The sequence below is a fragment of the Girardinichthys multiradiatus genome, chromosome 24 (assembly GCF_021462225.1).
Source record: "Girardinichthys multiradiatus isolate DD_20200921_A chromosome 24, DD_fGirMul_XY1, whole genome shotgun sequence".
Taxonomy (NCBI): Eukaryota; Metazoa; Chordata; class Actinopteri; order Cyprinodontiformes; family Goodeidae; genus Girardinichthys; species Girardinichthys multiradiatus.
In genome coordinates, this window is record NC_061816.1 from 15916090 (window position 1) to 15943634 (window position 27545).

The 27545-nt window shown below is 39.2% G+C and overlaps 1 protein-coding gene and 1 long non-coding RNA gene across 2 annotated transcripts; one reads left to right on the top strand and one right to left on the bottom strand.

Annotated features, from left to right (window-relative positions):
• The first annotated feature begins 745 nt into the window (after nucleotides 1-745).
• c1ql2 (complement component 1, q subcomponent-like 2) lies at nucleotides 746-5359 on the top strand. Its single transcript, XM_047354841.1, has 2 exons — nucleotides 746-1621; nucleotides 3221-5359. Exons 1-2 carry the CDS (start codon nucleotides 1022-1024, stop codon nucleotides 3398-3400), a joined length of 780 nt encoding a protein of 259 aa, XP_047210797.1. The 5' UTR covers nucleotides 746-1021; the 3' UTR covers nucleotides 3401-5359.
• A 13363-nt stretch (nucleotides 5360-18722) lies between these two features.
• Nucleotides 18723-20359, bottom strand: LOC124861910. Its single transcript, XR_007036790.1, has 2 exons — nucleotides 18882-20359; nucleotides 18723-18801 (listed from the first exon to the last, which is right to left on the bottom strand). It is a non-coding gene; the product is annotated as an uncharacterized LOC124861910 (long non-coding RNA).
• Between the last annotated feature and the right edge of the window lie 7186 nt (nucleotides 20360-27545).

Below are 27545 nucleotides of genomic sequence, written 5' to 3' on the forward strand. Positions count from 1 at the left end.
CTATGGACGTGAGCTTTCAACTAATAATTGATCTCAACGCGTGTCAGGGACAAAGGTTTAGGTTTCTAGCAGGAGAACAACCCTAAACATATAGAGATACAATGAGATGGTTTAGATCAATGGTCTTCAAACATTTTGCACACGGGGCAAAATTTTCAAGTTGAAAGTACTCACAGGCTACAAAAAGGGTTTTTTTTAATTAAAAAACTTTACATTCATTTTATTGTGATTTTTTCTACTGGCTTAACAGCACAAAATTTAAAGAAACAAACATAATAGTCTGCTATTTGTAAAATATCAGTTAATTTCAAAATCTAAAAAAATGGTCTTGCAAAGTTGATTTAAAAGATATACAGTTTCCTAATTTGTACCCTTGAATTGTGGGTGACTGCTCAAGATCATTTCAAGTGGGATCATTATTAAGTCAATATTTTCAATTGAACAACATGGTTTTTTAAGTTGTATCTGCCTACATGCCTAAATGCATGCCACACTTTTCAGATTCTTTATTTGTAAAATATTTTGAAAACCATGTATTCAAAATTAATACTTTAAAGTGTTGTAATGTCACAAGTGAGAAGCGTTAGAATGTATATAGAGCAGCAAAAGAGTGATGCTCCTTATGTTCACCCCTTCATTGTATAACTATTTTGCAAATGATCTCCACTCTGTACTTCCAACCATGCGTACACGCCGCGGTTTTAATTTGAAGTTTTATCTTCCGGTCTTCTGGCAAACAGCTGTGCGCAGCTGTCTGCGCGCACCCCTCCATCCAGCCAAGACGCGCGCCTCCTCTTCGGTCACAGCTGCCCAAGGGATCGGAGACGCGGATTGGAGCAGTGGATACACTTCACCGTACTTTCCTAACTTCTTTGGTTTCAGTCTGTCGTATTACCACCCCACCCCACTGATAATAGTCACAATTGCCCTCCAGCGCGGCTCGACGGGTTTTCTGGCGTCCATTGGTCCACGTACGGCCCGGAGGAAGTGGTCCGTGGTCTTCGCAGTGACCGCCGTCACCATGGTCCTGCTGGCTCTGACCATCGCTGTTCCGCTGCTGCTCCTCCGCTCCCCGGAGACCTCCGCTCACTACTATGAGATGATGGGCACATGTCGGATGGTTTGTGACCCGTACAGCCCCAAACCGGGGGGAGCCACCGCCATGGAGGTGAACCAGAACGTGAACGGGGTCGCTCCGCTGCCGCCGATGGCACAGGGGAGCCGCGGGGAGCCGGGCCGACCCGGTAAGCCTGGACCCAGGGGTCCTCCAGGAGAGCCTGGACCCCCCGGTCCGAGGGGACCACCGGGAGAGCGAGGGGACAATAAACTGGCTTTCACCACCTTGGCGGGAGCTTCCGGGGGTGACACCGGCGAAGGAGATGGCGCGAACTCCACGGTGAGCGGGTACAGGATCGCCTTTTACGTGGGTCTGAAAAACCCACATGAGGGATATGAGGTGCTGAAGTTTGACGACGTGATCACAAACTTAGGGAACCACTATGACCCGAGCACTGGGAAGTTCACCTGCCATGTGTCCGGGATCTACTTCTTCACCTACCATGTGCTGATGCGCGGAGGGGATGGCACCAGCATGTGGGCCGACCTGTGCAAAAACGGACAGGTAGACTCGAACTCAGAGCGCATGGAGGGCACTGCATGGCTCTGATTAATGGACACAGCGTTAGGTCAGAGGTGCAAAGCTTAGCTTGTATAGATGACCAACAAATTAGCCTCATTCCATTCAGGTGCTCTTCTTTAACATTTATTTAAAAAGCTGGAGGTGGATTTTACGCACTAAGAGCGCACAGCATGGCACGAACCTCCCGTTTCCCCTCTGCTTATCACGACTTCTATAACTTCACACTTTAAATAAATCTAGGTTATCTTAGATAAATTCAGTCTTTATGTGACGTTCATCTCTAGTTCTATCTGCCCAGATGTTTATAAGAGTTGTCTATCCATGCGTCCTCTGCATGAATGTTTTATTTCATCCTTTCATTTACAGCTGCAGTTGGATGCATTTCAAGCTGCCACAGTTTAATAAATAAAACAATTGATGGTGAATTAAAGACCTATAGGATAATTTTATACTCAATTATGCACATATTTCAAACATTTCAAAAATAAACACAAATAAATAATTAAATGTTTGCATTTTTACATGTCAAACGAAAAAATATTTATATATACATTGGTGTTTATTTTTTATTGTCCTGTATTCTCACCCCCGTTTCCATTATGACGCAAGACAGACATGTTCTAACAGTAAAGTAACATTTCATCACGTTATATTGGATGTGTCAGCTTTAACCAATCAGGTGGTAGGATCTATTTGATGAGGCATGGTGAGAGTTTAAAATATAAGAATATTCATTTTTTTATTGGAAACATAAAATATGTTTAGAAATACACACAAATATACAAAATTAAAGAAATATACCCAGTTGTATAATTATTTCTAGTTTTTGCCAAGGATCGAAAAAAATGAAATGTTTAATAAAAATGCATACAGTGCTTGAAAATTTTAAATAAAACTTGAAATACATATAACATATGCATCAATGTATCTATATTTTTAAAATGTCTCACTTTATACCAAAACAATGAAAAAAAATCCAACAGTAATTTGTTACTTAATTATAAGACAATCGTGCATAGTTATCGCTGTAGTTTTCAAATATTGTTTTCTATTTCTTGTGTAAGTACATTATGGAAAAATGTTCACTGTTATTTGGCTTGCTAAATGAACTCTAACATCTGATTGGTTCACATCCACAGCAACTCTACTGAAGACCTATAATATGGTTTATTGCAAAATAAATTCCTGGTGACCATAAAATAGCTGAATAGTTGAATAATTTATGAACATATTATATATAATAAATTCAATCTTTAATTTTTAAATCATGATTTACAACTTTATATTTATTGGATTGTGGCAAAGAACGGACTAACATTGCAAATATTCATTATAGGTTGTGACAGAAGAATAAATTCAAATTTCTTAGTATGTCAGATTTGATTTTATCCTACTGTCTTAACGCAAACTTAATTTTCCCTTGAATCAATATTTGGAGGTTTAAAATTAGAATCTAACAATTTTCCGCACCACTGCTCTTTCACTTTGCCTCACAGGTATATGTGAACTTTTCAACTCATTCTCTATATCCAATATGTTTACTACAGTGATTCTTACCTTCTTTTTATCTTGTTAAACCAGGTTCGGGCCAGTGCCATAGCTCAAGATGCAGACCAGAACTATGACTACGCCAGTAACAGTGCTGTGCTACATTTGGACTCTGGAGATGAGGTTTATGTTAAATTGGATGGAGGAAAAGCTCATGGGGGCAATAACAACAAGTACAGCACCTTCTCTGGCTTCATCTTATACCCCGATTAAACTCTCCACAACAGGCGCTTTGGACTGAAAAGTGTCTCCACTAAAGGTTCATTCTGTTTTTCTTCTTTTGCACACCTGTTCAAGTTTACAGACTTATCTGAACCTATATGCTGTAAAAACTCATTGAAAGATTTTTTGTATCCAATCCATATTTATTTCAACTGAAGTTTAAATAGAGATTGATTTAAAACTGTGATTGATGTCTCATGAGAAACATGAGAAAACTCATGTTGCAGGTGATTTACAGCACGCCATAAATAACCTAGGAGGAAATGTTCCTGGTTTAACTTCCTAAAACCATTTGAGGACAATAACAACAGGCCTTAAAGGTTATTGGTATTTCACTGGTTGTTTATAAGGCACCTTGTGTAATAACAGCAATATTGCCAAGGAAATGCAACAATATGAAAGTAGTGTCTGAGAGGCACTACTTCACTATTGACTGACCTGTTCACAACACTGTAAACTTACATTTTTAGGCAAAATTATAGTTTCATGAGAGGATCAATTAGCCAATTAACTATGTATGATTAAATCTAACAGTAATGACTTTTAAACAGTTTAGACAAGATGCCAGAAGAAGTCTCCATTATTGTTTTATTGCTCAATAATACAATTTGGCTAGGGGATATCAACAGAAATAATTTGTTTTCCTTGTGAAATGTGAATTGTGTGATAGCCACTTAAAAACCTATAAAAATCTTCAGAACAGAGTTGATTTAGCTAGTAAGCTAAGTGCTAACATATACGAACTGATCGGTCACAATAGCACCTGTCCTCCTGTTCCCTATTTTTATTTTATTGATGAGTTTACTCAGATTTTGTTTGCAATGGACATTTGAAGCTGGAAATAAAATTCACGTTTAGACATACATATGCTATGCTTTCAAGAGGAAAAAAGAAAGAAAACGGATTGTTGTTTTTGTAAAAATGGTTTTCTTAGACTTGTGTGATAGTTACATCAAAACCATTAAAACATCATCTCCAGGAGTAATTTGATTTAGCGAGAAAACATCTTTGCTAGCGTGTTTAACAAAGATGCTAGCATTTTAGTGGTTAGCTCACAGCTAAATCAACACTGTTCTTAATGTTTTTCTAAAAAGCTTGACTGTCACTGCTGTAAAAACATATTTCAACTGTATTTGTCCCTGTTGAAAGCAAGCATGTCATTGTGTATGTACGTATGTATGTCAAGATGTGAAAATCACCCCAAGGTAACCTGTTTTATAATGTTTTATAATCGTATTATAACAGAAGGATGCTAATAGAGCATCTGTAGTGCTCCATTTGAACTCTAATACAATAAGACTTGGAGCCGGCAGTTGTTGTTTATCTGTCTGGTATTCAGAAAGATTATGCAAATACTACTGAGCCAAAATTTATGATATGTGATTTAAAGGTGAAGCATGAACAAATAGGATTGTAAGTGACTGAAAATGAATCTTCTTTAAGTTTAACATTAGAATTCAGCAGACATGTGTGCATTTGTGTTTTAGTATTTCAGTAATTATTGCTGGAGGACACAAATACATTTTCAAACATATTTGTGTTTGGGTATTTACTCCATAACTCACGCTGGAAGCCTGGGATGACTGAATCTGGTGATAGTCAGCATAGTTTTGAGGAATATTAAAAAGGCAAAAGCTGTATACAAGCATGTACTTTAAAGAATAAAATTAGCCAACACTCTAAAACATTTTTGCACTGTGTTGAAATTTGAAAACGGCACCACAAAACTGCCAAACCTGACCTCAGCTGAGTTAATGTTCTGAATGCATATAGTACAGGAAGTTGCAAAAATCTCCAAATGGCAACATGGATTGCTGCAGCATGACAAACTTTGCTGATTTGTGTAGTGGTCTGTGTTTAACAAAAAAAACAATTCACTAAATCTGTTGTCATATTCTGTTCTTGGTTGTTTTGTTCTCATATATATACCAATAAACAACTTAAAAAACATCTCTCTGAGCTACTCTGTCCGCTCTCTGAAATTAGCAGTTTCCTTTTCGATCGCCGATCCTTTTAGATTGGAGTACAGAGATTGCTGGAAACCTTCCTGCACATACTGTGTTTTGCTCCTGATAATTGGTGGCTGCTTTAATGAGTTGTGAAGTATTATTGTATGGCAAAAAGGGCATCTCTGCAGTGTGTCCTTCAGGGCCATCCCTGACTGTCCTTTTTTCTACCATCTTTTAAGGAGATTTTCAGCGGATGAGCCGAGTAGAAAGCCCCTCTGGCTGAGATTTGAGCTTTAAACCCCAAAAGCTGAATTAAATAATGTAGCAGACTATCTCATGTGACTGGATTAGTATATTCTTGTATCTTATTACTTAGTTTTAAGCGATTAAAACAAAAAGCTTCAAGACTAGAAAAGAAAATATTGTGTCTAGACATTGTCCTAAACCATCAGAAAAAGCTTTTATTCAAATTAGGTGTGACCGTATGGAATTTAAAATATATTTTGTTATCCACTTGAATTACCGTTTATGTGCTTACTTTGAAGGATGGTCACATGGCTTCCTAACAACAGAGATCAGAGAAAATCCTAATATGACATAAGGTGATGGAATATAAATAAGGTACTTTAAGTGTTGAAAAAGTCTTTAACGTTGTGAAATATGAAACTGAAAGAAAGCCGAGCCTTCTGGCTCCCAAGTTTCATTCTTGATGAGCTATTTGCAAATAGTGCACCACCCTCCAATACCGCTGTAAGCCCTCATTAAGATGATGGCTGTTTTGTGTGCGTTTTAGATTTTCCATTTTAATACCTATCCTCTTGGGACACGCACAAACCAGCTGTTTACACACCAGTCCTGTCACTTTAAATGGAATTGGTGGGAAACAAATATTAGTATGTCGGCTTTGATAAACCTCATTTAAGATGTTGGCTTCTCCTCCTGCTCTGCAGATCCAAACTTGGCTGAGCTCAGAGAGGATTGTTTTGCTACTGAGCTGGTCAAGGAAAATAACTCCTAATATTCACCTGTTATTGCCACTTTTGGGTAATTTATCTTTTCTTTAATCTTTTTTTTATAGTTTTGTATTAAATCCATGATAGTACATAGTTTCATAAAAACATATTAAGCATTTTTATTGATTTATGATGATTTAAATAATTTATATGTTATACGTAACATCTAGCCATTTAAACCCGTGCCTATCTGGAGATCTCTTAAAGGTCCAGTGTAATTAGTTTAGTGACATCTAGAGGCAAAGTTGGAAAGTCTAACCAATTAACTCCAACCTCATGTTCCCCTCTTCATGTTCTGAGGTGGCCTCAAATCACAATTAGAATTCCAATCAGAAGGCTATCCCCATCCCTGTCAAGAGTCAAAGTGTTCACGGTCTGAACTGAGTCCTCTTCTCTCCCCCATATGCTTATTAGTGGGCCTCATTGAGATGCAAAATGTGGATAGAGTACAGATACAGAATATAATAGAACCACACTGCCATATTCTGCTTAATAACGATAATTATCTTAATGATCCTAAATATTCTCTTTTGTCAATCTGTTGGGATCTATGTATATTTATGGCCACATCTGAAAAGACCCAAATTACTTTTTACTGGTGTTGTGGTTAGAGTTTAGAAATTTCCATTGAAATTAATGTGAATGGGAATTTAAGATATTGAAGGCAGGTCCTTAACTGGGATTTTAAATATGTTGTCCGCACACTTGCGTCCGTGGACAACATAAAGCTTTAATTGAAAAATTAAAGCTTTGTATTTGGATGTATTTGGAATAAGTACTGTTTCTTAACGGGCTGCACAGTGGTGCAGTTGGTAGCACTGTTGCCTTGCAGCAAGAGGGTCCTGGGTTCAATTCCCAGCCAGGGGTCTTTCTACGTGGTGTTTGCATGTTCTCCCTGTGCATGTGTGGGTTCTCATCGGGTACTCTGGCTTCCTCCCACAGTCCTGTAGACTGCTGGAGATAGGCACCAGCTTCCCCATGATCCACTATGGAGTAAGCAGTAGAAAATGATTGACTATTTCTTCATTTATTTGTATGACTTTGCAGGGATGTTTATATTTATGCATTTCTATTAATTGGTTTGTTTAAATTACACCCATTTCCAGTCCCATGGAAGCTTTCCATATTCAGAATTGGGCATATTCTTACTGTTTACTGTGTTATGTACCTATATTACGTAACACAGCAGCTTTCTACAGAATATCTACCTTGAGCATGCTTTGAATAGTCAGCCCAGCAAAATGTCATAAGCAGGGCAACTGACCTATCAATTGTCCCACAAGATAAGCATTCAACTTAGTTGAATGGACTGAAGACTATTCAGCCAAGCTGTCCAGTCACAGGGGATTAGACGAGATAACACTGAGGTGCTACAACAGGATTTTAGAGAAACTACCTCCATTACAACTACAACTAAAGAGAAAAATTCATTATATATAAGGATAGCTCATGTTGGTAGATGGCTAAACTAAGACAAATTAAGACATCTTCTTTCGTGATGCTGACCAGCTTTGGGAGTGTGACCTCAATATGTCATTTTGTAGATTTGAACCAATATTTTCTTGCCACTGGTGTTTTAACCAAAAGACGACCATACTAAATCACATAGATTCTAGCAGACAAAGAATTGCGAGAAAGACAGCACCAACACCATAAACTTGCCTGTGTTACACCCCATATTTCAAGTTATTTTCATAGCCAGTGTGGTTTAGATAGGAATTCAGATCTTAGTTTATTGGCTGATAATACACGCTTACACGATCTTTTACTCATGGTCTTCAACTTATTCAAGAACGGGTGGCAGAGAAGAATTGCCATAACATGGTGGAGACGTTGAAGTACTCCTATGATCCTTGTGACTATATTATCTGGGGCTTCGGCTTCTGGTGAGGGTCTCCTATGGCAAACCACCCTGAGATGGCGATTAAAAGATTCTGACAAAGAAGGACCATATCTGTCTACATACCTCTCCCAGTACAGGTAGAACATGACACTCTCCTAGAGCCAGGCCTGGGACCTGCGGGGTGCAAGGTGGAGCTGAGTTGGGACTTATCGGCGAGTGCCTGGTGGTCAAGCCTTGGATCCAAAGGCCCAACCCAAAAAGGCAACAGGAGGCCACCTCCACATGGGTCCCTGACCTGCAGGTAGAGAAATCAAAGTAAGGTGCAGTATGAGCAGTGGTCAACCTTGGGCAGGGACTTGTACATGTTGAATTGGTGCTTCATAATCTGACTTTTAATAGACAAATTGGTGCCTCTTCTGGCACAACATGGCGTAGCACTGGCCTTCAGTTGCAAAGAAAGAACTGAACCAAAAAGAAAAGCTCTTAGTTTACCAGTCTCTCTATGTGTCAACCATCACCTATGGGCATGGGAAATGGCCAAGGAATTCTAGGCTGTGCCTTAGGGATTTCCACTGGGTTTCTCCTGGTTTTCTCTCCTGGACATGTTATGCCATGACCCAATCTCAGGCGAATGGATGGATTATGGTGAGAATCCCTAATGTCCCACTTAACAGTGACACTCTTTAGCAACACTTTAGGGGATTCCAGGCTAAAAATGATATATTTTTCTCTCAGACCATTCTGGGTGTGCTCAAGGTGCTCCTTCAAGGATGCACCAGGAAGAATTTCCATATAAGGCACCCAGGATGTTCCCTGATATATACCTCTGGGGGGTATAGAAGGGTTAAAGTACCTATGTGATCCTGCTATGTTGCTATGTTGAATGGTGGTTTGGCCCTTGATAGGTTATCCCGTGACAGTTAAGCCTCAGAACAAGGGTCAAATCAAAGGCGAATCAAAGATAACAAGCAAGACAATAAAAAACGTGACAGGATAAGGGATAAGGGAAACCTGTGGAGCCAGACTTGGGTGTGGGGGTAGCTTGCGGGCAAGCAGCTGGGGGTCAGGCCTTTGCTGTAACAGTGGCAAGAAGCCACAGCAATTCCTTTTACATGAGCTCACAACCTGCAAAGAGGGGTGTCAAGATTAGGTGCAATGTGAGCCAGCTGGCACACAGCTGGCTCCATGGAGGAACATAACTTTCTGTATGTTCACCCACATTATTGTAGACCATTCCACCTTTGTCCCGGTTAACTACAGCAGAAGTTGTGAGCACAGGGCTAGTTCCAAATGATAACGGACATAATGAAGACTAGAATGAGTTAAACTAAGCGTATTTTACTTTGAAATGACTAAATGATCTTACATAAGTTTTAAACATGGCTGGGGTTTGACATTCTCTGTAGATCATTTGGGAATCGTATTATTACATAGTGGCAAAGTTTTATTATCTGTCCCTTTCGGGTGTTCTCTGTTCAGAAAGATGTAGAGCCGTGAACTGAAGCAATGATGTCACCAGCGGAGGTCTTCGGCTTAAAGATGGCCCTGTAACGGCTCTCATCGCCCACTGCAGACACATTTAGGATGAAAAGTGGAGTTGCTGACACCAACTGAGACATCAACGGCAGTACGTGTCAGGAAGTGGCTGACTGATGCTCGAGCACTCTCACACTCACGTTTCTCCAAACAGGATAGATGATCGGCAAGCCTGGTCAGGGCGACAGTGAGCGATTGCTGACTGACAGGCAGAGTACTGAAATTCTCTGATGGATGAGATAAGTGGGCCAAGGCCTCACACACACACACACACACGCCTTGTTCAGGGGAATAAAGGCTGACAGACAGCTGAGCAACAGGCATCATATCGGAGTAATGATAGCATGTGTCTGCGGGCTCTCCAGCTGCTGAACCCAGCCAGACTTTAGAGTGGGTGTGGTGTTGTAGCTGCCATTTTCACTGATAATCATTGTAATTGATTATACTGATTATAGAGTCTAATCTTACAGTTACAAAACACGCCAGCTTGCTATTGAGACCTGTGCCACCAGCAGCAACGACTGGTCTGTTTTACTTGATTCTAGCAAGTGTCTACTAGCCAAACTGGCGTGAAATACTGCTGCTGACGAGCTCTGTGCACAAGCAACCAATCATTGGGGCATTTTTAAAACCTCTCCTCATTCTTTCACTCCAATGGTTTCCTCCCCACGATGATTGATCCGTGTTCACGCATTGAGATGCAAATGCCAACACTGCATGAGTGAAATATAAAAAGGGACATCAAAAGACAACCCCAGAGAATGGGTATGCTGAGAATTTACACTTTGAATGACACTTTTTAAACCTTCTGCTTATCTTCCTCCTTTGTTGGTGTGTGAGGCGAGCCGGCTCACACACCACACAGCTTGGGGAGAGCGACTGCCTCCCTAGAAAACCAAATAAAGGAGGTTAAACTGAGGAGTCATCACATTAAAGATGGAAGTGTGCAGTGAGACAATGGCAGTCTCCGTACAACACCAATAAAAGTAGTTACAGGAAATGGGTTGATTACACTATTACTCAAGGAACATGTTTTTATCTAGGAATAATACAAATACTGTTAAATGTTAACAGACGTTTGCACTATAAATAGTGTTAAAAGGAAACATATTCCATATTCCTGTTACTTACCAGGAGCCCCAAGTTTTCCTCATGTACAGATCAACATGCCAATCAAATTATTTCATTTATTTAATGTGAATGAGAAGTATTCAACATATCTAAGCTGAACAAAGATCTATGGTTTATCAAAAGTTGGTTGATCTCTCTCAGAGGTTAAAAAAAGGGCTTCATAGCTGAGAATTCAAAGTTCCGATAGAGGTGATAAAATTAAGTCGGATCTCATAAAATGCAAATATTACAGAAGATCAATAAATATGATTTTCAATACAGAAATACCACCCTATCTAAAAGTATGTCCATTTCCACATACCAAAGGAGATGATTGGAGATTGGAGATTTCAGAAAATGCAGGTAGAGGTCAAACACATTTTCATTCATGGGAGAAAACGTGGAGATGGTGGAGGATTATAAATACCTTTGTGTTCACCAGGACAACAGACTGTACTGAGACGCGACAGTAAAGTTGTCTACAAGAAGGGACGGAGCAGACTGTACTTCATAAGAAAGCTAAGGTCCTTTAGGATTAATAAAATAATTTTGAATTAAATTGAACTGAATGGACTGTACAGTATTGTACTCAATATTTTGGATGGGTTTGGTCAAGGCTGCATATCCCTGCTTGTGCACATTTTGTTACCACACTTTTCCTTCTACTAAACTTTCCATTAATATGGTTGAATACAGCACTTTGTGAACAGCCAGCCTCTTTAACAATAACCTTTTTATGCCTTATCCTGCTAGTAGAGGGTGTTAATGATTGTCTGATGGACAATTATCTAGAAGGCAGTCTTCTCCATTTACATGTAAGCCATAAGATAAAATTTTTTTGGTTAATATCAGTCAGTCATTTTCTACCGCTTATTCCATAGTGGGTCACGGGGGAGCTGGTGCCTATCTCCAGCAGTCTATGGGCAAGAGGCGGGGTACACCCTGGACAGGTCGCCAGTCCATCACAGGGCAACACACAAACAACCATGCACACACTCATTCATACACCTAAGGGCAATTTATAGTGACCAATTAACCTAACAGGCATGTCTTTGGACTGTGGGAGGAAGCCGGAGTACCTGGTGAGAACCCACGCATGCACGGGGAGAACATGCAAACTCCATGCAGAAAGACCCCTGGCTGGGAATTGAACCTAGGACCTTCTTGCTGCAAGGCAACAGTGCTACCAACTGCGCCACCGTGCAGCCCATGGTTAACATATTTTGGTTAATATTAGTTAAAGTTCTACTTTTCTGACAAACACAATTTTAGTCGTACGTCAAACTCAGCATGTGTTTTGGATTGAATTACTGAAAGAAATTAGCCTTTCAATAAAATCCTTGGGATGCACCGGTATATATGCGACCCTTAAACGTCCTTTTCTTTAGTCAGCATGACTTACTAGATCTTTTATTGATTGCCAGTCATAAAACTGACTGTTTGAGTTTGGGTATGTAATTTGGAACCAAGAATTGCATGCTTCTAATAAGAAATTAAAGTAGAGCACACCATAATATATACTTCTTGCTGTTTGTCCTATTATGGTAACATGAGTTGAATCATTTTCTTGTTTTTGAGATACTTGGAGAGGAAAATAATAGGAAGGGTCTATAATCTCACTAATGAGGGCTATTCCTCAACAGCCTCCACTCTGTTCTGTCTTCTCTCAGATGGTCTCTTTGTAAGATGACCAGCAGAACAATAAATTGGACAAATTATCTGTTGTACTTGATAAATATCATCATGTTTTTTCTTCATATCATATCCTTGAATTTATTAAAACTAAGTTAAGTCATTGAAAAAATCATAGTAAAAACACTCATACAGATATGTGGAATATTTAGTTTTTAGTTATTTAATTCTTTGCTACTTTTGCATTTCGGCATTTTTATTTTCCATTAACTTGTGTCCATCCCAAAATCTTTGAACAATAATGCCAGTTAATGTTCCAGATGAGGAGAGATGATGCATTATTATATTTCTGCCAACCCAAAGTACTTTGAGTAGGCCAGATACCTAAACAGACGCGACTCATGTGCTGGATAATTAGTTTTGCAAATGCTGACTCATGTTATCTGTCAGTCTGCACTTTGGAGATCTACTTTGTGCTTTAATCGGCCAAATGAGGAAAAAGGAAAACAACAAATATCAGGAGACTGAAGATATTTTTTCACAAGAAGTTAAATAAGAAAATAATTGATTTATTAAAAATGATAAATAAAAGGGTTCTAACTTAATCTCAAATTGAGAAAAACATCATATAAATGTTACACATTGATTTGCATGCCTCTGAAATGAGTATTTAATCCCCTAAAAGCCAGTGAAAATTTAGTCTAACATATTTAATTAGTGCCAATGTGGCCCCCTCACCAATCAATCAGTTACAGATAGTCCTAATCTCAACTGAACAGGCTGATGTACATGCTGGCCTCAAGTTTGCCAGTGAACATCTAAAGGACTCAGAGAAGATCTGGAAGACATTGCAACAGTGACACCAGAATTAAGCTCCTCAGAATTAATGGATCCACTATATTTAAAAGAAGAGAAACATTGAGTATGACTATAAAAACAGGAGGCCGGTGGTGGAGGTCAGGAAGTCAACCGGGATGCACAGAGAACCCACAAAGAATATTGTTAGATTGGCTGGGAGACTGGGAGAACCCACGGAAAACCTTGTCAGGGTGTCGACAAGGGGCCATGGTGAACCCATGAAGAAACATGTCAGGGGGTCGACCACATGGCATGGAGAACCCACAGAGAACCGCATCAGGGAGTTGACCATGGGGCATGGAGAACCCACGGAGAACCTTGTCTGGAGGCCGACCAGGGGACTGGTAGGACCCATAGAAAACCTTGACAGGAGGCCAAGTGGGAAGCTTAGAGAGTCTACGGTGGATCTCAGGAGACTGGATCGCACAGAGGAACCCCACAGACTGAAGCCTACTGAGGAGCTCTAGAGACTGGAACCCTTTAAGAAACCTTAGATAACTTTGGTGGAACTGCTGGAACTCTCGAAGGAACCCTCAGAGGAACTTTCAAAAATGGTGGTGAAAATACTTGAACCATCAGAGGAAACCTGGATAACAGCAGGCGGTGAAGTCACTGGAACCCTGGCAAATGGCAGTAGATCCCTTGGAGAGGCAGTGGAGACCGGTGCTGGGGTCGGTAGAACCGCCTGCGGGGTTCTGGAGAGTGGCGTTGTAGCCGGAAGAGCTCTCGATGGAGCTCCCAATCAGGAAATGGAGGCAAGCCCACCTGGACCTTCTCCTCAGAGAACTTTGGAACAGGAACATTAGGTGGGTCGTTCTAATAATGGCAGTCTTAATCCCCGTTTGCCACTCATGTGCAGGCGAAGATGATAATGGCGAAGCAGGAGATCAAGATCAACCTTGAAGTTCAACCTTCCACAGGAGCTGCTGGTCATCTTCTACACTGCCATCATTCAGTCTATCCTGTCTTCATCCATCTCAGTGTGGTTTGGCTCATCCACAAAACAGGACAGGTCCAGACTGCAACGAATAATCAGGAATGCAGAGAGAATAATCAGGGCTGACCTTCCCTCCATCCAGGACTTATACAGGACTAGGGTCAGGAAAAGAGCTGCTAAAAGCTCTGCAGACCCCACACATCCTGCACATAAACTGTTTAGAGTTTTACCTTCAGGCCGCCGCTACAGAGCACTGTTTACTAAAACCAGCCGCCACAGAGAGTTTCTTCCCCCAGGCTGTTTCTCTGTTGAACATTCAATAGAGTACAAAACAACAGCATACAGATGTTGCAAATGCACCTTTTCTATTAGATATGTGTATATTGTACATTGTAAATATGTATATTCTGTAATACAAAAACAAAACCAAAGAGCAAAGTGTACTGGAGTCAAATTCCTTGTTTGTATGTACGAACTTGGCAATAAAGCTGATTCTGATTCTGAAGATGACGGTGCAGGAGGTGCAAATGGCAATGATGAAGATGATGACGGAGCAAGAGATGAAGATGGTGGTGCTGAGACCGAAGGCTGCATAGAGGGAGACTCTGATGCTGTTGCTGCAGGGGTGGAAACCACTGCTGCTTAGGCAGACGAGGACGTGGAAGCAGCAGCAGCACGGAAACTGCTGCTGCTACTGCTGTGTATGTGAGAACTGCTCCTATGACAGACGAAGGCATGGAAGCCGATGGAGTGGCATATGAGGACGCTGCTCTATGCTATGGATTACTGAGCAGCGCTAGGGTGCAGTTGGTGGTGTAGAAAGAGCCTGGGCATGAGAGCACTAAAAAGAGGCCTGTACTCTGGTGTTGGAGGCGACGATGAGCAGGCTCCAGGCACTCTGAGGCAGCGAGGAATGGGGTCCGGCTCTCTGAACATGAGAGGTTGGACCCTCTGGGAAAGGAGAGGAGGTCTTAGGAAGATAGCGGCAAGTACGAAGAACATTAGAATAAACTAGGAGGCTGAATACAAAAGAATGAACAAATATGGAAAACACCTAGCAATAATGAGCACAGGGAAATGAAAGCCAAATTAAGGATATCAAAACCCAAACACCTCTAGATCATGACAAAAACACTAAAGGTGCGTTTCTGTGAAGAGGAATTGAAAAATTCCCCTTGAGATATGCACAAACCTGGCGGCCAACTACAAGAACATCTTAATGCTGTGTTTCTCTTCCAAGATGCATCCACAATGTTCCAAGGCATGATTTGTTTTGAGATCAAACACTTATTTCAGTCAATGACATCCTTACTGGTTTGTTGGGAGCAGGGTACACCCTGAACCAACCCACCCACCTTCCATCCATCCATCCATCCATCCATCCATCCATTGTCTTCTGCTTATCCAAGGTCAGGTTGCGGGGGTAACAGGCCCATAAAGGTTACTCCAGACATCCTCTCCTTAGTAACAGTCTCCAAATCAGTATGGAGGATCCCAAGGTGTTCCAACCCAGGAATATAAAGCCCCTCCAAACCCCTCTGCCCTGGCGTCTCCTCCAAATGTGAATGGGTCAGTTTGTATCGATTTTTAAACAAATGAGTGTCTTTAAATAATAAATTTTTTTAGTATCGATTATATCGAAATACTGATTATTTTGACAACTCTAAACAACAAACACAGAAAAAAAAGCCTCTGACTGGGATTCAAGGACCTTCTTTGTGTGAGGCAATGTTGCTAAAAACTGTGCCACAATGCAGGATCTCCATGATATGAAAATCAGTTTTAAATTATATGTAAATATTTCTGGATTTTCTGGATTTTTGGCTGGTTTTTGGTCTTTATTAAAATAAAACTTCCATTAAATTAAAATGTTTATTTCTTTGTAAAACACTTTGTAAAATAAGCATGAGATCAGAAACTTCCAACATTGTTTTAGGTGTTGATAAAGCACTACACAATAACTAAAATATAAACTTCATCTTAATTTTAGTCCAAGAAAAATATCCATTATGAACTCTAAGTTTATCCTTTAACTGTGCCTTCAATTGTGGATTTTGGATTCCAGTTCAGAAGAGTAAAACAGTTCATATCCAGATGAGTTGCAGGCTGACAATGAAAAGGCATAACTGTCCAAAACACATCTCTGTCTTGTTCTCAAAGCTGAGCCATAATGAGAGGCTAAAGATGATCGATTTCTTTCACTCCGTCCTTTCAGCCATCATCCACCTCTCCCCTGTAATTGCCTCCTCCTCCTACCTTTCTTTAACACATTTCTATCATTATTATTTATATCCAGTCTCTTATAGCAGCATATCATGCTTGGCATCACTTTTAGAGAAGAATTCACCTTCTGCTTGATCAAAGGTTTTTCATATAAAACCTTTAAGCTGCAAAAGTATTTGCATTACTTTAACTGTTCCACATTTTGTCACGTATTGGGATTTTCTTTAATTGACCAACACAATATAGTACATAATTGTGTGTAAGGTGGAGGATAAATGACTTTCTAATTAACAGTTGAAACAGTTAAATGTTACAAATGCTTTCAAAACTAAAGTCATGTTTGGTCAGTGTTAGCAGTTTGGCACCCTGAACGTGACAAGCATTGCAGCCGCTAAACATCTTAGCATGTTAGCTTTGTGGTTGTGAGCATGACATTTGCAACTAGCTTGAAGCACCGCTCTGCCAGGGTACAGTGAGAGCTTCAAGTGCAGACTTGTTTATCTCTAGGAAAAAAAGGAAACATTCTGTCTAAATACACTACAAAATACTTCAGAACACTTTCACACATCACTCAGTGCAACCAGCCAATTCTTTACAGAGGAGAAAAGGTTAAGCAAGTCAGTGAAGCAGGCATCTTTTATTGTAAGAAAGCCAATAAGGACTGTATGTTTTATCTCTGCCCTTGCTGAAGACTGTGACAGGCTGAGCAAAGCCAGAATGAGAAGAGATCCTTAGAGAGAAGACTGAAAGGTTAGATTGGCCCCAAGCAGCATGGCTGATGAAGTTCCACACAGACACACACAATCATCCATCTACCCTCAGAGCCGGTCATGCTTAAGGTGCTGCATGCATTTCTTCATGTAGACAAACTGTTTTACAGGCAGAAAAAAATTTAAAGCCTGTTAGATCAGAACATTAGAAGAAATTAATAAATATGCTAATGTTCAAATCTCATATTCATGACTTTAAAAACTGCATTAGCAGTGATATTGGCTATATAACAGATCACAAGATGGGACTCTTTAGTCACAACTACAGGCTCTTTAAACCAGAAGCCCAGAGTGAATAATTACAGTGTTTTATTACAGGTGTTATGAATCAAGATATTTTATGTAATGTCTTTTCCACTTATTGCCCTTTGGTAATGTACATTTATTCCAAGACTGAAACACAGGAAAGTGAAGCTTTTACCACATATACTGTTCTGTCTCACAACATTTATCACATGTTCCTACAAAGAAGATATGGAGTATAGAAGCTTAATGGGGTTAGGTTCACACATTGTCTAGTGAGCAAAGCTCTGTACTGCATACATGACACTAAACCCTCTTGTTCCTCAACCATGTCTCTCTAATATGTGTTGAATGCGGTTTTCAAATAGTCTCAATAGAGTCCAGATGTGTCATTTAATCTCATAGTCAAACATGGTGGTGAAAGCATCAGGCTGTGGGGATGTTGTTCTCCCACACTGATGCTGGTCAAAATTAATAAGATGGATGGAAGTAAATACAAGACAATAATGGAGGAAAACCAGAAAGAGGATGAAAGCGTCTAGAGGTTTGCCTTCCACCAGGACATTGACTTTAAATATACAGCCAGAGGTACAATGGAATGGTTTAGATCAAAGCATATCCAAATGTTAGACTGGCCTAGTCAAAGTTCAGACCCAAATCCAATTGAAAATCTGTGGAAAGACTTGTCATTAATGTTCACATATGCTCTTTGTCTAATCTGACTAAGCTTGAGCATTTTTTTGGATAAAACATACAAAATGATCAGTATCTAGTTTGGCAAAGATGGTAGACACATACCCCCAAAGATTTGTAGATATAATTGTAGCAAAAGGTGTTTCAAAGTATTTATGCATGGGTGCTGAAAGCAAATGCATGCCACACTTTGCAATGTTGCATAGACGTTTGTGGCTGTAAGGCAATAAAATGTGAAATCCACCATAAATAGACAAAAGTTCTTTGAAAAGATATTGCATTAGGATTTCCATGGCAGAAGAAGAAATTAAGTTTGATGGTGTTATGGCAAGCCCATACATGACAAAGGCTGTCTTCTGGACTCCTTGTTGACCCTCGTCTTTGTGGCTCCTTGAGCAGCTGAGGAATGAGGGGTTTTGATGCACTGCCTGCTGTGAGCTCATGTATCTGTCATCATCTGTTTAATAGTTTTGACCCATATGCAGAGAGACACTCAGGAAGCAGGAGAAAAGTTTAACAAGTTTATTTTATTTATTTTTTTTAGTAGTGAATAATGGAACTGGAACCAGGGCTGGAGACACCAAACTGTACGAGAGAAATGAAAGGGGTTAGTAACTTTGAAGTGCGGTTGGGAAGCAATAGAAAATGATTAAGTTCTTGCTTACTGGAGATGAAGAGGAGTTTTGACGAGGGAGAATTATGTGGAGCCTGGGAGAACGGTAATGCAGCTGCTGTGTCAGTCCAAAGAGGTGGCGAGTTCTCAAGGGAAGGTTCAGGTGAGGTCTTGACAGTTTGATTTTTACATGTGTTACCTGGTGAGTTTTTCAGAAGCTTCATGTGAAGGTAGTAGTTGGAGGGTGAGCAGGGTTTGCTTACTGAAGGAGGTAGTCTTGAGCTGTCAGCTAGTACTTTAGCCAGGTAAGTTTCTTGAAGGATTTGAAGCTCTGACTGAGGCAGGACCCAAAGCTGAGACTTTGAGCCAAGGCTGAAGGTTGGAGGAGCTTTGAGGCTTGGACTTGGAAAATGAAAACCTGAGAGTGGTGTTCACTGTACTTTAAATTGATGAGTCATAGGTGAGTTACTTTAAAGTTGCACCCCTCCATTTTCAGAGTTTTAAAATATACTAAAAGCTCTTTTAAATACAGAAATGTAACCAATTTATCCTTTACAGAAACTAACTCATGTGTTAATGCATTTTAAGAGAAGTATTTTTTTAAATAAAATTAATTTGACCCTTAACTGCTGTACTTCAGGTGGTCTGTTGGATTTCTGATGTGAATGTTTCAAGCAGCGTATGGAAACTTTCACCAAAAATAAAACACAGGGTACACAAGAAAATATTTTCTAAAACTGACAACAAGAAAATAATCTTGATATAAATGCTATTGAAAATATGTGATAAACATCTGGCTCTGCAACAAGCATTCCTACAAGTGTAAAAGCCCTTCAACACAAAGAAACAGAGAAGTGGTAGAAACTGCCAGAAGGGAAGACAAAAGAAGTCACTTTCTTGTTATTTTTTATATTTGCTGCTCCCTTTACGGTGCACCATAGCTTCAGTTTAACTCACTTTACTTATATAGCACCATTTCACAACAACTGTCACCTAACACAGCAGGTCCAAAATCATACCCAGTTATTTAGAATTCAATATTGTCCAGTTCAATTATTTCCAGTATAGTCCAGTCATAAGGTCAGATTCAGATGCAGTTAAATACAGTCCAATTCAACGCAAGTCAAAATAAAATGCAGTCAGACGTGACGGTGACCAGGGGTAAAGCACGTGACCCATATACGAAGGCTAGAGTCCTCAACGCAGCTGTCACAGGTTTGAGTCTCGTCATTGACCTTTCCTGCATGTCTTCGCCACTCTCTCTCTCTCCACCCTATTTCCTGTCAATCTACTTACAAAATAAAGGCCACTAGTGTCACAAAAATAAAAAATAAAATAAAATAAATGCAATCAAGTCCAGTTGATCATTAAATCCATGAAACTCCTCTGTGCTCTTCCGTTTTTCACCAACCTGGCATATTTATTTCGCACATCATTTGTCCAATATGTCCACTATCCTTCTAGCACACATCCAAACTATATCCGCTTTGCCTCTCCGACTTTTTTTTTTCACTGCTCAACTCTTCCATAATAAGGTCCTCCACTGGTTAAAGTTTCACCCATCTCCCTCTCTTTCGCTTACATCAGTTCTGTGCTGTTTTAACTTACTTTCATTCCTCCTGTCTCCAGAGCAGAGCACCACCTCTTCATGCTTTTATCCACCTGCTTCATGCCCTCACCACAGATCATCATGTCATCTGGAAACAGTGTAACAGGAAACATAATATTTAGCATTTAATTCTATTTCTACTTCTTTCTGAACATATTCTTACTTCTGTACTTTTTGTTCAGTGGTGCCAATAATTCTGAACTAAAAACTAACATCAACTTTTCACAGCAGACAAGCAACTGAACTGAGGTTAGAAGGAACTGTGTCTTAGCTGCAGGATATCTAAGCATGTTCACACATAATTGTCGTTTTGGCGGTCCAACCAAAGAGTCTTGTAGGATCATGATTTAGTCAAAGCAAACTCTTACCCACACAGGTGGCAGCCCTAGATTTTAAAACATGCCTTGCTAGGTTGTCAAGTTGTTTACCTCAAAGCCTGGCAGCATACTGGAATATGTCTCTAATCATGAGGAGATTGGGTGACATGTTTATTTAGATTTATAATCTTATTTTGGTCAACCTAGAAGATCAACCTGAGAAGACTCAGGAAGAAGCTGATTACCCAGTCCCTACATCTGGCTGTGTAAAACATTTATTTTGTGTACAATTTGTGTAAGATTGTTGTAAGATTACATATTTCTGCTCTCCCCGAGGAGACTTGATCAGCCCAGTAAGTTATTTTACGTTGCATTCCCTGTCTCATTAGTAGCCAGTTCCTTTCTCATGCAAAGTTGGGACCATTCAAACATTGAAGCCTGTGCAAGAAGAAATGGCAGCTCCTTCCATCTTTGGAGGAACCCTAGGCTGATCAGTCAGCTTTTTGTGCTAGAACCATAAGGCCACAAAGAGCAAGTCTGTTCCTTTAAGATTGAAACAACAATGAATCGGACCTCAAGTAACGCGCTGCCCAAGATGTCTGTTGTTTTTTGAAGATTAACTTAGTTTACTTCCTTACAGTTAATATTGACTATTTATTAAATAAAAAAGAATCTTAACTACTGCAAATAAATCTAATAAAAAAACACAACATCACCAAATCAAACATATTTTATGTGATGAACAGTGAATGTTGAGCCAAATCTAAAGACAAACTATCCAACAGCTGTAGGGAGATGCTTCAGTCCTGACACTGTTAACTAAAATAACCATCCTAGGGGCCTCACTGCTGGCAGAGTTTTATTTTGCAACCATGAACACCAGCAGCAAGTTACAGCACATCTCCCAGAGCTGACAACAGCTGCTGCAACAGGCTACACAACTGTTTATTTTACGAATGTCAGATCTGAAGAGTCTGAAACAACCAGTTTCTGCAGGAAATCCTTCATCACAGTCTTTTATCCAAAATGACAGCCTGACATGTTTTGAGGTTTTGGAGCCGTTACAATCACCATGCATTGACAGCAACTAGAAGCCGAGTCTGAACAATTCGGACAATACAATTCTTTTTTTTTTTCGTCCAAATGTAAAAACTAGAAAATCATCCAGGATCATGAGTGCTGAATACAATACCAAAGATTTCTTTATAATCTGAAATGACAAGCATAAAACAGAGTCACAGAGCTGTGAAAAAGTATTTGCTCCCTTACAGATTTCTTCTGGTTTTGCAGTGTTAGAACTGTGGACATTTGTTTTTTCAAAAAGTGATCCATGTTCAAAGATAATATCTGGTTGTTATATTTATTGGTTTTCCCTAGTTTCAAAAAGTTAGAATACATTTAAAATGCAAAGCAAATCAAGGCTCAGCTCTAAGGACGTCAAGTTACAAAGCCACAACTTTTGCTAACCAAAAAGAACACAAAAGTCCCTTCTGACATTTCCCAAAAAAAAAAACATCGTAAATAATGTATGGAGTAAAGGGAAAAAGTGGAACATTTTAAGGAAGTTGTCTGGCCATCACATCGTGAATTTAAGGTCAAGGGAACCTGGGTTATGCAGTTAGGAGAATAATCTGAAGCAACCAAGCATCTCTACCTCTTAATAAAGATAAAAAATAAACAATTTGAAGGTTTTGGAGCAGCCTAGTGAAAGTCTGGACTTTCATCTAATTGAGATACTGGGGCAAGATCTTAAACTTTCTGTTTATGCTTGAAAACCCAACCAGTGTGGCTGAACTGAAACAACTCTGCATTGAAAAATGGGTCAAAATTCCTCCACAGTGATGTGAAACACTCACATAACAAACAGTGGGTAGCTCATGTGCTGCACAGCTGAAGGACATCAACCCTGCAAAGCCAGAAAGGGGTGGAGCTCACTGATCAGTTTTTGGTTTTATTCTGCAAATTTCATGGAGACTAATGTTTAATGTTTCAACACCATCTGTGTTTTCATCAGAGTCACAAGTGAACACAACAGCAGAGATGAAGACACAGATGGTGTTGAAACATTAAACATTAGTCTGGCAATGACTAAAATATAATTGCCAGTTATATGTTTAGCAGCAATTACTTTCTGACATAGGGCTAGGTAGGTTAGGATAGCTTTACTTCTTTAAATAAAATGCTTTTACACAGGTTATCCCTCCCTGATATTTAAATTGGTTTGATCACCTTAAGTATTTAAGTGTAATTAAAAGGCAGAAACCAAAGAAATCTGTAAGGGGGTGAATACTTTTTCACACCACTCACTATAAGCCTTGTTTCTTCATATTTTCCAGGGTGTCCAACTTTCTTGTGACCTGTTAGGGATGTTGGAACTGAGGCTTTATAAAAACTGAGGTCAAATTCACAATAATTATACATCTGATGAAATTGGTTGTCTGTCTAAACGTCTGCTAGTTGGTTGGAAAGTCTAAGACTAAACCAAACTGTTTTATCAACCATCAGATTCACTTTGCCCATCAGAATGACAGAATTTAGCAAGAATAGGAGATCAATTTCTTCATTAGAGCAGCAATGTGCTGCAGCTCAGATTGGTAACTCTGCAAAGCGCCTGCATTGATTTCATTTGCCAATTGCCAGATGGAGGCCATTTATCACCACTTTAAGCTTTCCTAAACTTCTCAGCGAGACGTAATAAGACTTCGGAGCAATCTGTCGCCACCTCTCATTAGGACACTAAAGAGATCCCCCAACGCTTAATTATTCATCTACATTAATATCCCTTCAATTATTAGCGATAAGGTAAGTGTGTATGTGTGTGTGAGGGGCAAAGATCAGCGCAGCGTTACTTCAGCCTCCCTCCTGATTAATGGATGAGGGAGAGGAGCCGTTCATGTATTATTACTGCGGAGAGCCAGGACCTTGGAGAGAGAGATACAGACAGAGGGGGACAAAGAAAAGAAAAGGACCAAACCCTGTGAATAATAATTGCTGTTTGGTATGCATACGTGTCCTCTACACATTGCTGGCATTTCAATATCGTTTATGCGAATAATGATGGGGTCCGGCCCCTAAAAGTGGGATAACTTATTGTTTGTGAAATCTATTCACAGCTTGTCACCTGTGAACACAAATCTATTCAAAATGACACCTGGGGTGCAAAGTCAAACTATATAGTTCTATATCTATATTATGTGTATAAACTATGTATATCATTTATCACACTAACTAAGAAAGATAAGAATGACCATTTTAAACATAACGTTCCTCATTAGGTTTTGCATATTTATCCGAATATTGGTTGGTTTAGATCTTTGAGACAGTTTGGCATTAAAGCAACATTTTAAAGCAGCGCAAGTCTTTTATTTTGTCACTTTATATCAAAATAAAAGGTAGGGGCAGAAAATGTCAGTAAGTCACAACAAAGGCCATCTATAATGTTTGATGACCATTAATTCGACTTTTCTAGATCTGTTCTAACTGTTCTATAATGCCCCCTGGTGGCGATGTAAAGAAATACAAGCTACGTATATATTTCAGGATAATTTTATCTTTTTTTTTTTTTTTTTATTGAGCTTAATTACATTACATCCTAATTTAGTAATAACATATTTCAAACCCAATTGTTTTCTGTTTACTTCATCATGGAATATGATTCTGACACTGTTGAAAAGTTGAAAAAAAAAAGAACAAAAATATAAATTCGGCATGGTAACAACCAAAAATACACCGCATGTAGAAAACTGGATGCAGGCCCTGAAGCGAGCACAACAGCTTGTTCGGCTTTGCTCCATCAAGATTGTGAGGATGAGTGTTATAGTAGCAGTATTTCAGAACACCACAAGATTTCCACAGGAATGTGATGGGGAGCGATAAGGGGAAGTTTATTACTGCTGTCAGGACACAAGACAACAGCATGTGTACATGTATGAATCACAACAAAAGGGAATATGACCTGCCTACTAAACAGCTGATAAATGTACGAGAACTTTCCCTGGGCAACCTAGATTGCCATATTGTAATTTGTTGTAATTTTGGCTGTTATGGGATGAGTGTTTTGTACGTGTTGAGCAGAGAAATGTATTTTCTGTAGTAGCTTTAAGTTTTAACTAGCTACATATAATTTCAATTGTTCATTGACATTTACTGTTGCATATCTATAAAAAGAAAACACATGGCATAAAACATGCTCCTAAACGCTGTCCTTTATGGCTGCAAATCTAATAGGAAGAGGTAGAGAATGGTTAATATTAGCTTAATAATAAGATGATCATAATAATGAGATGACTGTAAACAGATTTACTGGATAAAAATGAATTATTTACACCTGCATGTGTTCATGCAGCATGTATATCTGTCTAACATGGATTGTGGTGTATCTCTGAGCTAAAATTGGAATTAGCACAAAGTGAAGGGGTGCTGCTTTGGCATCAGGACATGTGGCAGATACAGCTTGGTTAGTCTGAACTAACTGCTCCCACTTTCTCTGGATAGCTAGAAAAACTGATACTGTGCTTTAAAATGTTTCTACAAAACTGGGCAATACACAGTTTGGCCAGATGTCTGCAGAAAACCTAACAAGGCAAAACAAAAAAACTTTACTTGACAGAAACTAAACTGAGAATTCAAAAATCCTCCAAACATCACCTCATACTAGCAAAGAACATTTGTTCAAGATAGGAAAGAGTACTTTCTAAATCTGGCTCTAAATATTATAAAAAAAAATTTATTCAGATTCATACATTTTTCATATATTGGTTTTATTCATTTTTTCCAGTTTCTTTATATTATTGGTCTGGTGGAAGATGCAATAGTGAGGGAGAACACCTTTAGCCTTGTATTGCAGTGAGAGACTAAGTACCAGCCCGTGTGACAAAGTGAATTGCTGCAGGCCTCTACTATTGTAGTACAAGTGGCTAAATTTAGTGGACTAAAGTGAATTACAATGAAATGAAATGCATTTAAGGGGTCATTACTCTGAGCATGTTTACATATATTTGTTGTAGGTGAAATTAAATGAAATAAATTAGCTAAACTGACTGCAATGGTTGTGATGTGAGAAATAAATTGGGCATCTTTCACCACATATTGTGAAATAGTAATGTTGATGAACAGTTAGTAAAAAAGTTGAGTTTCTAACTAAAATCATAGAAGATTTATCATTTCTGTCAAGTCTCTTACAGGTCAGATCTGAGAGATTTATTCCAATGTAATGTGCCTAAAGCTAAAAATGTTTAAGTAAGATGTGTTTGGCAGTGAAAACATGGATAAAATTAGTTTTGATTTATTTGTACAAAGAAATGCCAATCAATGTGATAAAAGGTAATATTTCTCTATAAATTGGATCTGATCAGCAGGATTCGAGCAACTTCTTTCTTGTTTCCTTATTAAATGTACAAAAGCATTTTTATGTAGTTTTTTTTATAAGACACTTAAAATAAATTACTTTTTAACATAACTGTAGCATTGCTATAGGTCTCTGGAATGAAATGCTGGTTTAAAAAAAGCTCCAAAAACGTTTATCCACTCAGACGGTAGGTGGTGCTAAAGTTACACAGATGCTCTTCAACTTTACAGATTCCTTTAAATGTCCTGATTCACTTGTTTATCCAGTTTGGGAAAATCTTTAAAGTAATGGTGCCTGAAAGTTAGAAAGTCTGAAACTAATGCAGTCAATGTCTTCACATCTAACTCTAACTCTGAACTGAACACCCACAAATAAATAAAACGTTTAGTAATTTTCAACATATGCATGTTTTGGAAAATGTTTTTGAGTGGGGAAAGTAGAGATTGTGTGAGCAACTAACACAGTGCCTTCTAAACGTATTTACACCCTTAGAAATTTTTCAAATTTAGTCACCATGCAACAAAACCTCTTTTGTTTTACAGGCTGGCCCACTTTAGGTCATAAGCGAAAGAAATCTGGCCTTTATGTAAAAGTGGCATGAAGGCAGCTATTGTTTAAAGAAAGTCATAAGAAGCCATGTTTGCCAAAGATGAGAAGTCCAGCAAACATGTAGAAGTTGCTCTGAACAACTGAGACCAAAATGTAACGTTTTGGCCTTTACAGGTCCTTCTCAAAAAATTAGCATATTGTGATAAAGTTAATTATTTTCCATAATGTCATGATGAAAATGTAACATTCATATATTTTAGTTTCATTGCACACTAACTGAAATATTTCAGGTCTTTTATTGTCTTAATACGGATGATTTTGGCATACAGCTCATGAAAACCCAAAATTCCTATCTCACAAAATTAGCATATTTCATCCGACCAATAAAAGAAAAGTGTTTTTAATACAAAAAACGTCAACCTTTAAATAATCATGTACAGTTATGCACTCAATACTTGGTTGGGAATCCTTTTGCAGAAATGACTGCTTCAATGCGGCGTGACATGGAGGCAATCAGCCTGTGGCACTGCTGAGGTCTTATGGAGGCCCAGGATGCTTCGATAGCGGCCTTTAGCTCATCCAGAGTGTTGGGTCTTGAGTCTCTCAACGTTCTCTTCACAATATCCCACAGATTCTCTATGGGGTTCAGGTCAGGAGAGTTGGCAGGTCAATTGAGCACAGTGATACCATGGTCAGTAAACCATTTACCAGTGGTTTTGGCACTGTGAGCAGGTGCCAGGTCGTGCTGAAAAATGAAATCTTCATCTCCATAAAGCTTTTCAGCAGATGGAAGCATGAAGTGCTCCAAAATCTCCTGATAGCTAGCTGCATTGACCCTGCCCTTGATAAAACACAGTGGACCAACACCAGCAGCTGACACAGCACCCCAGACCA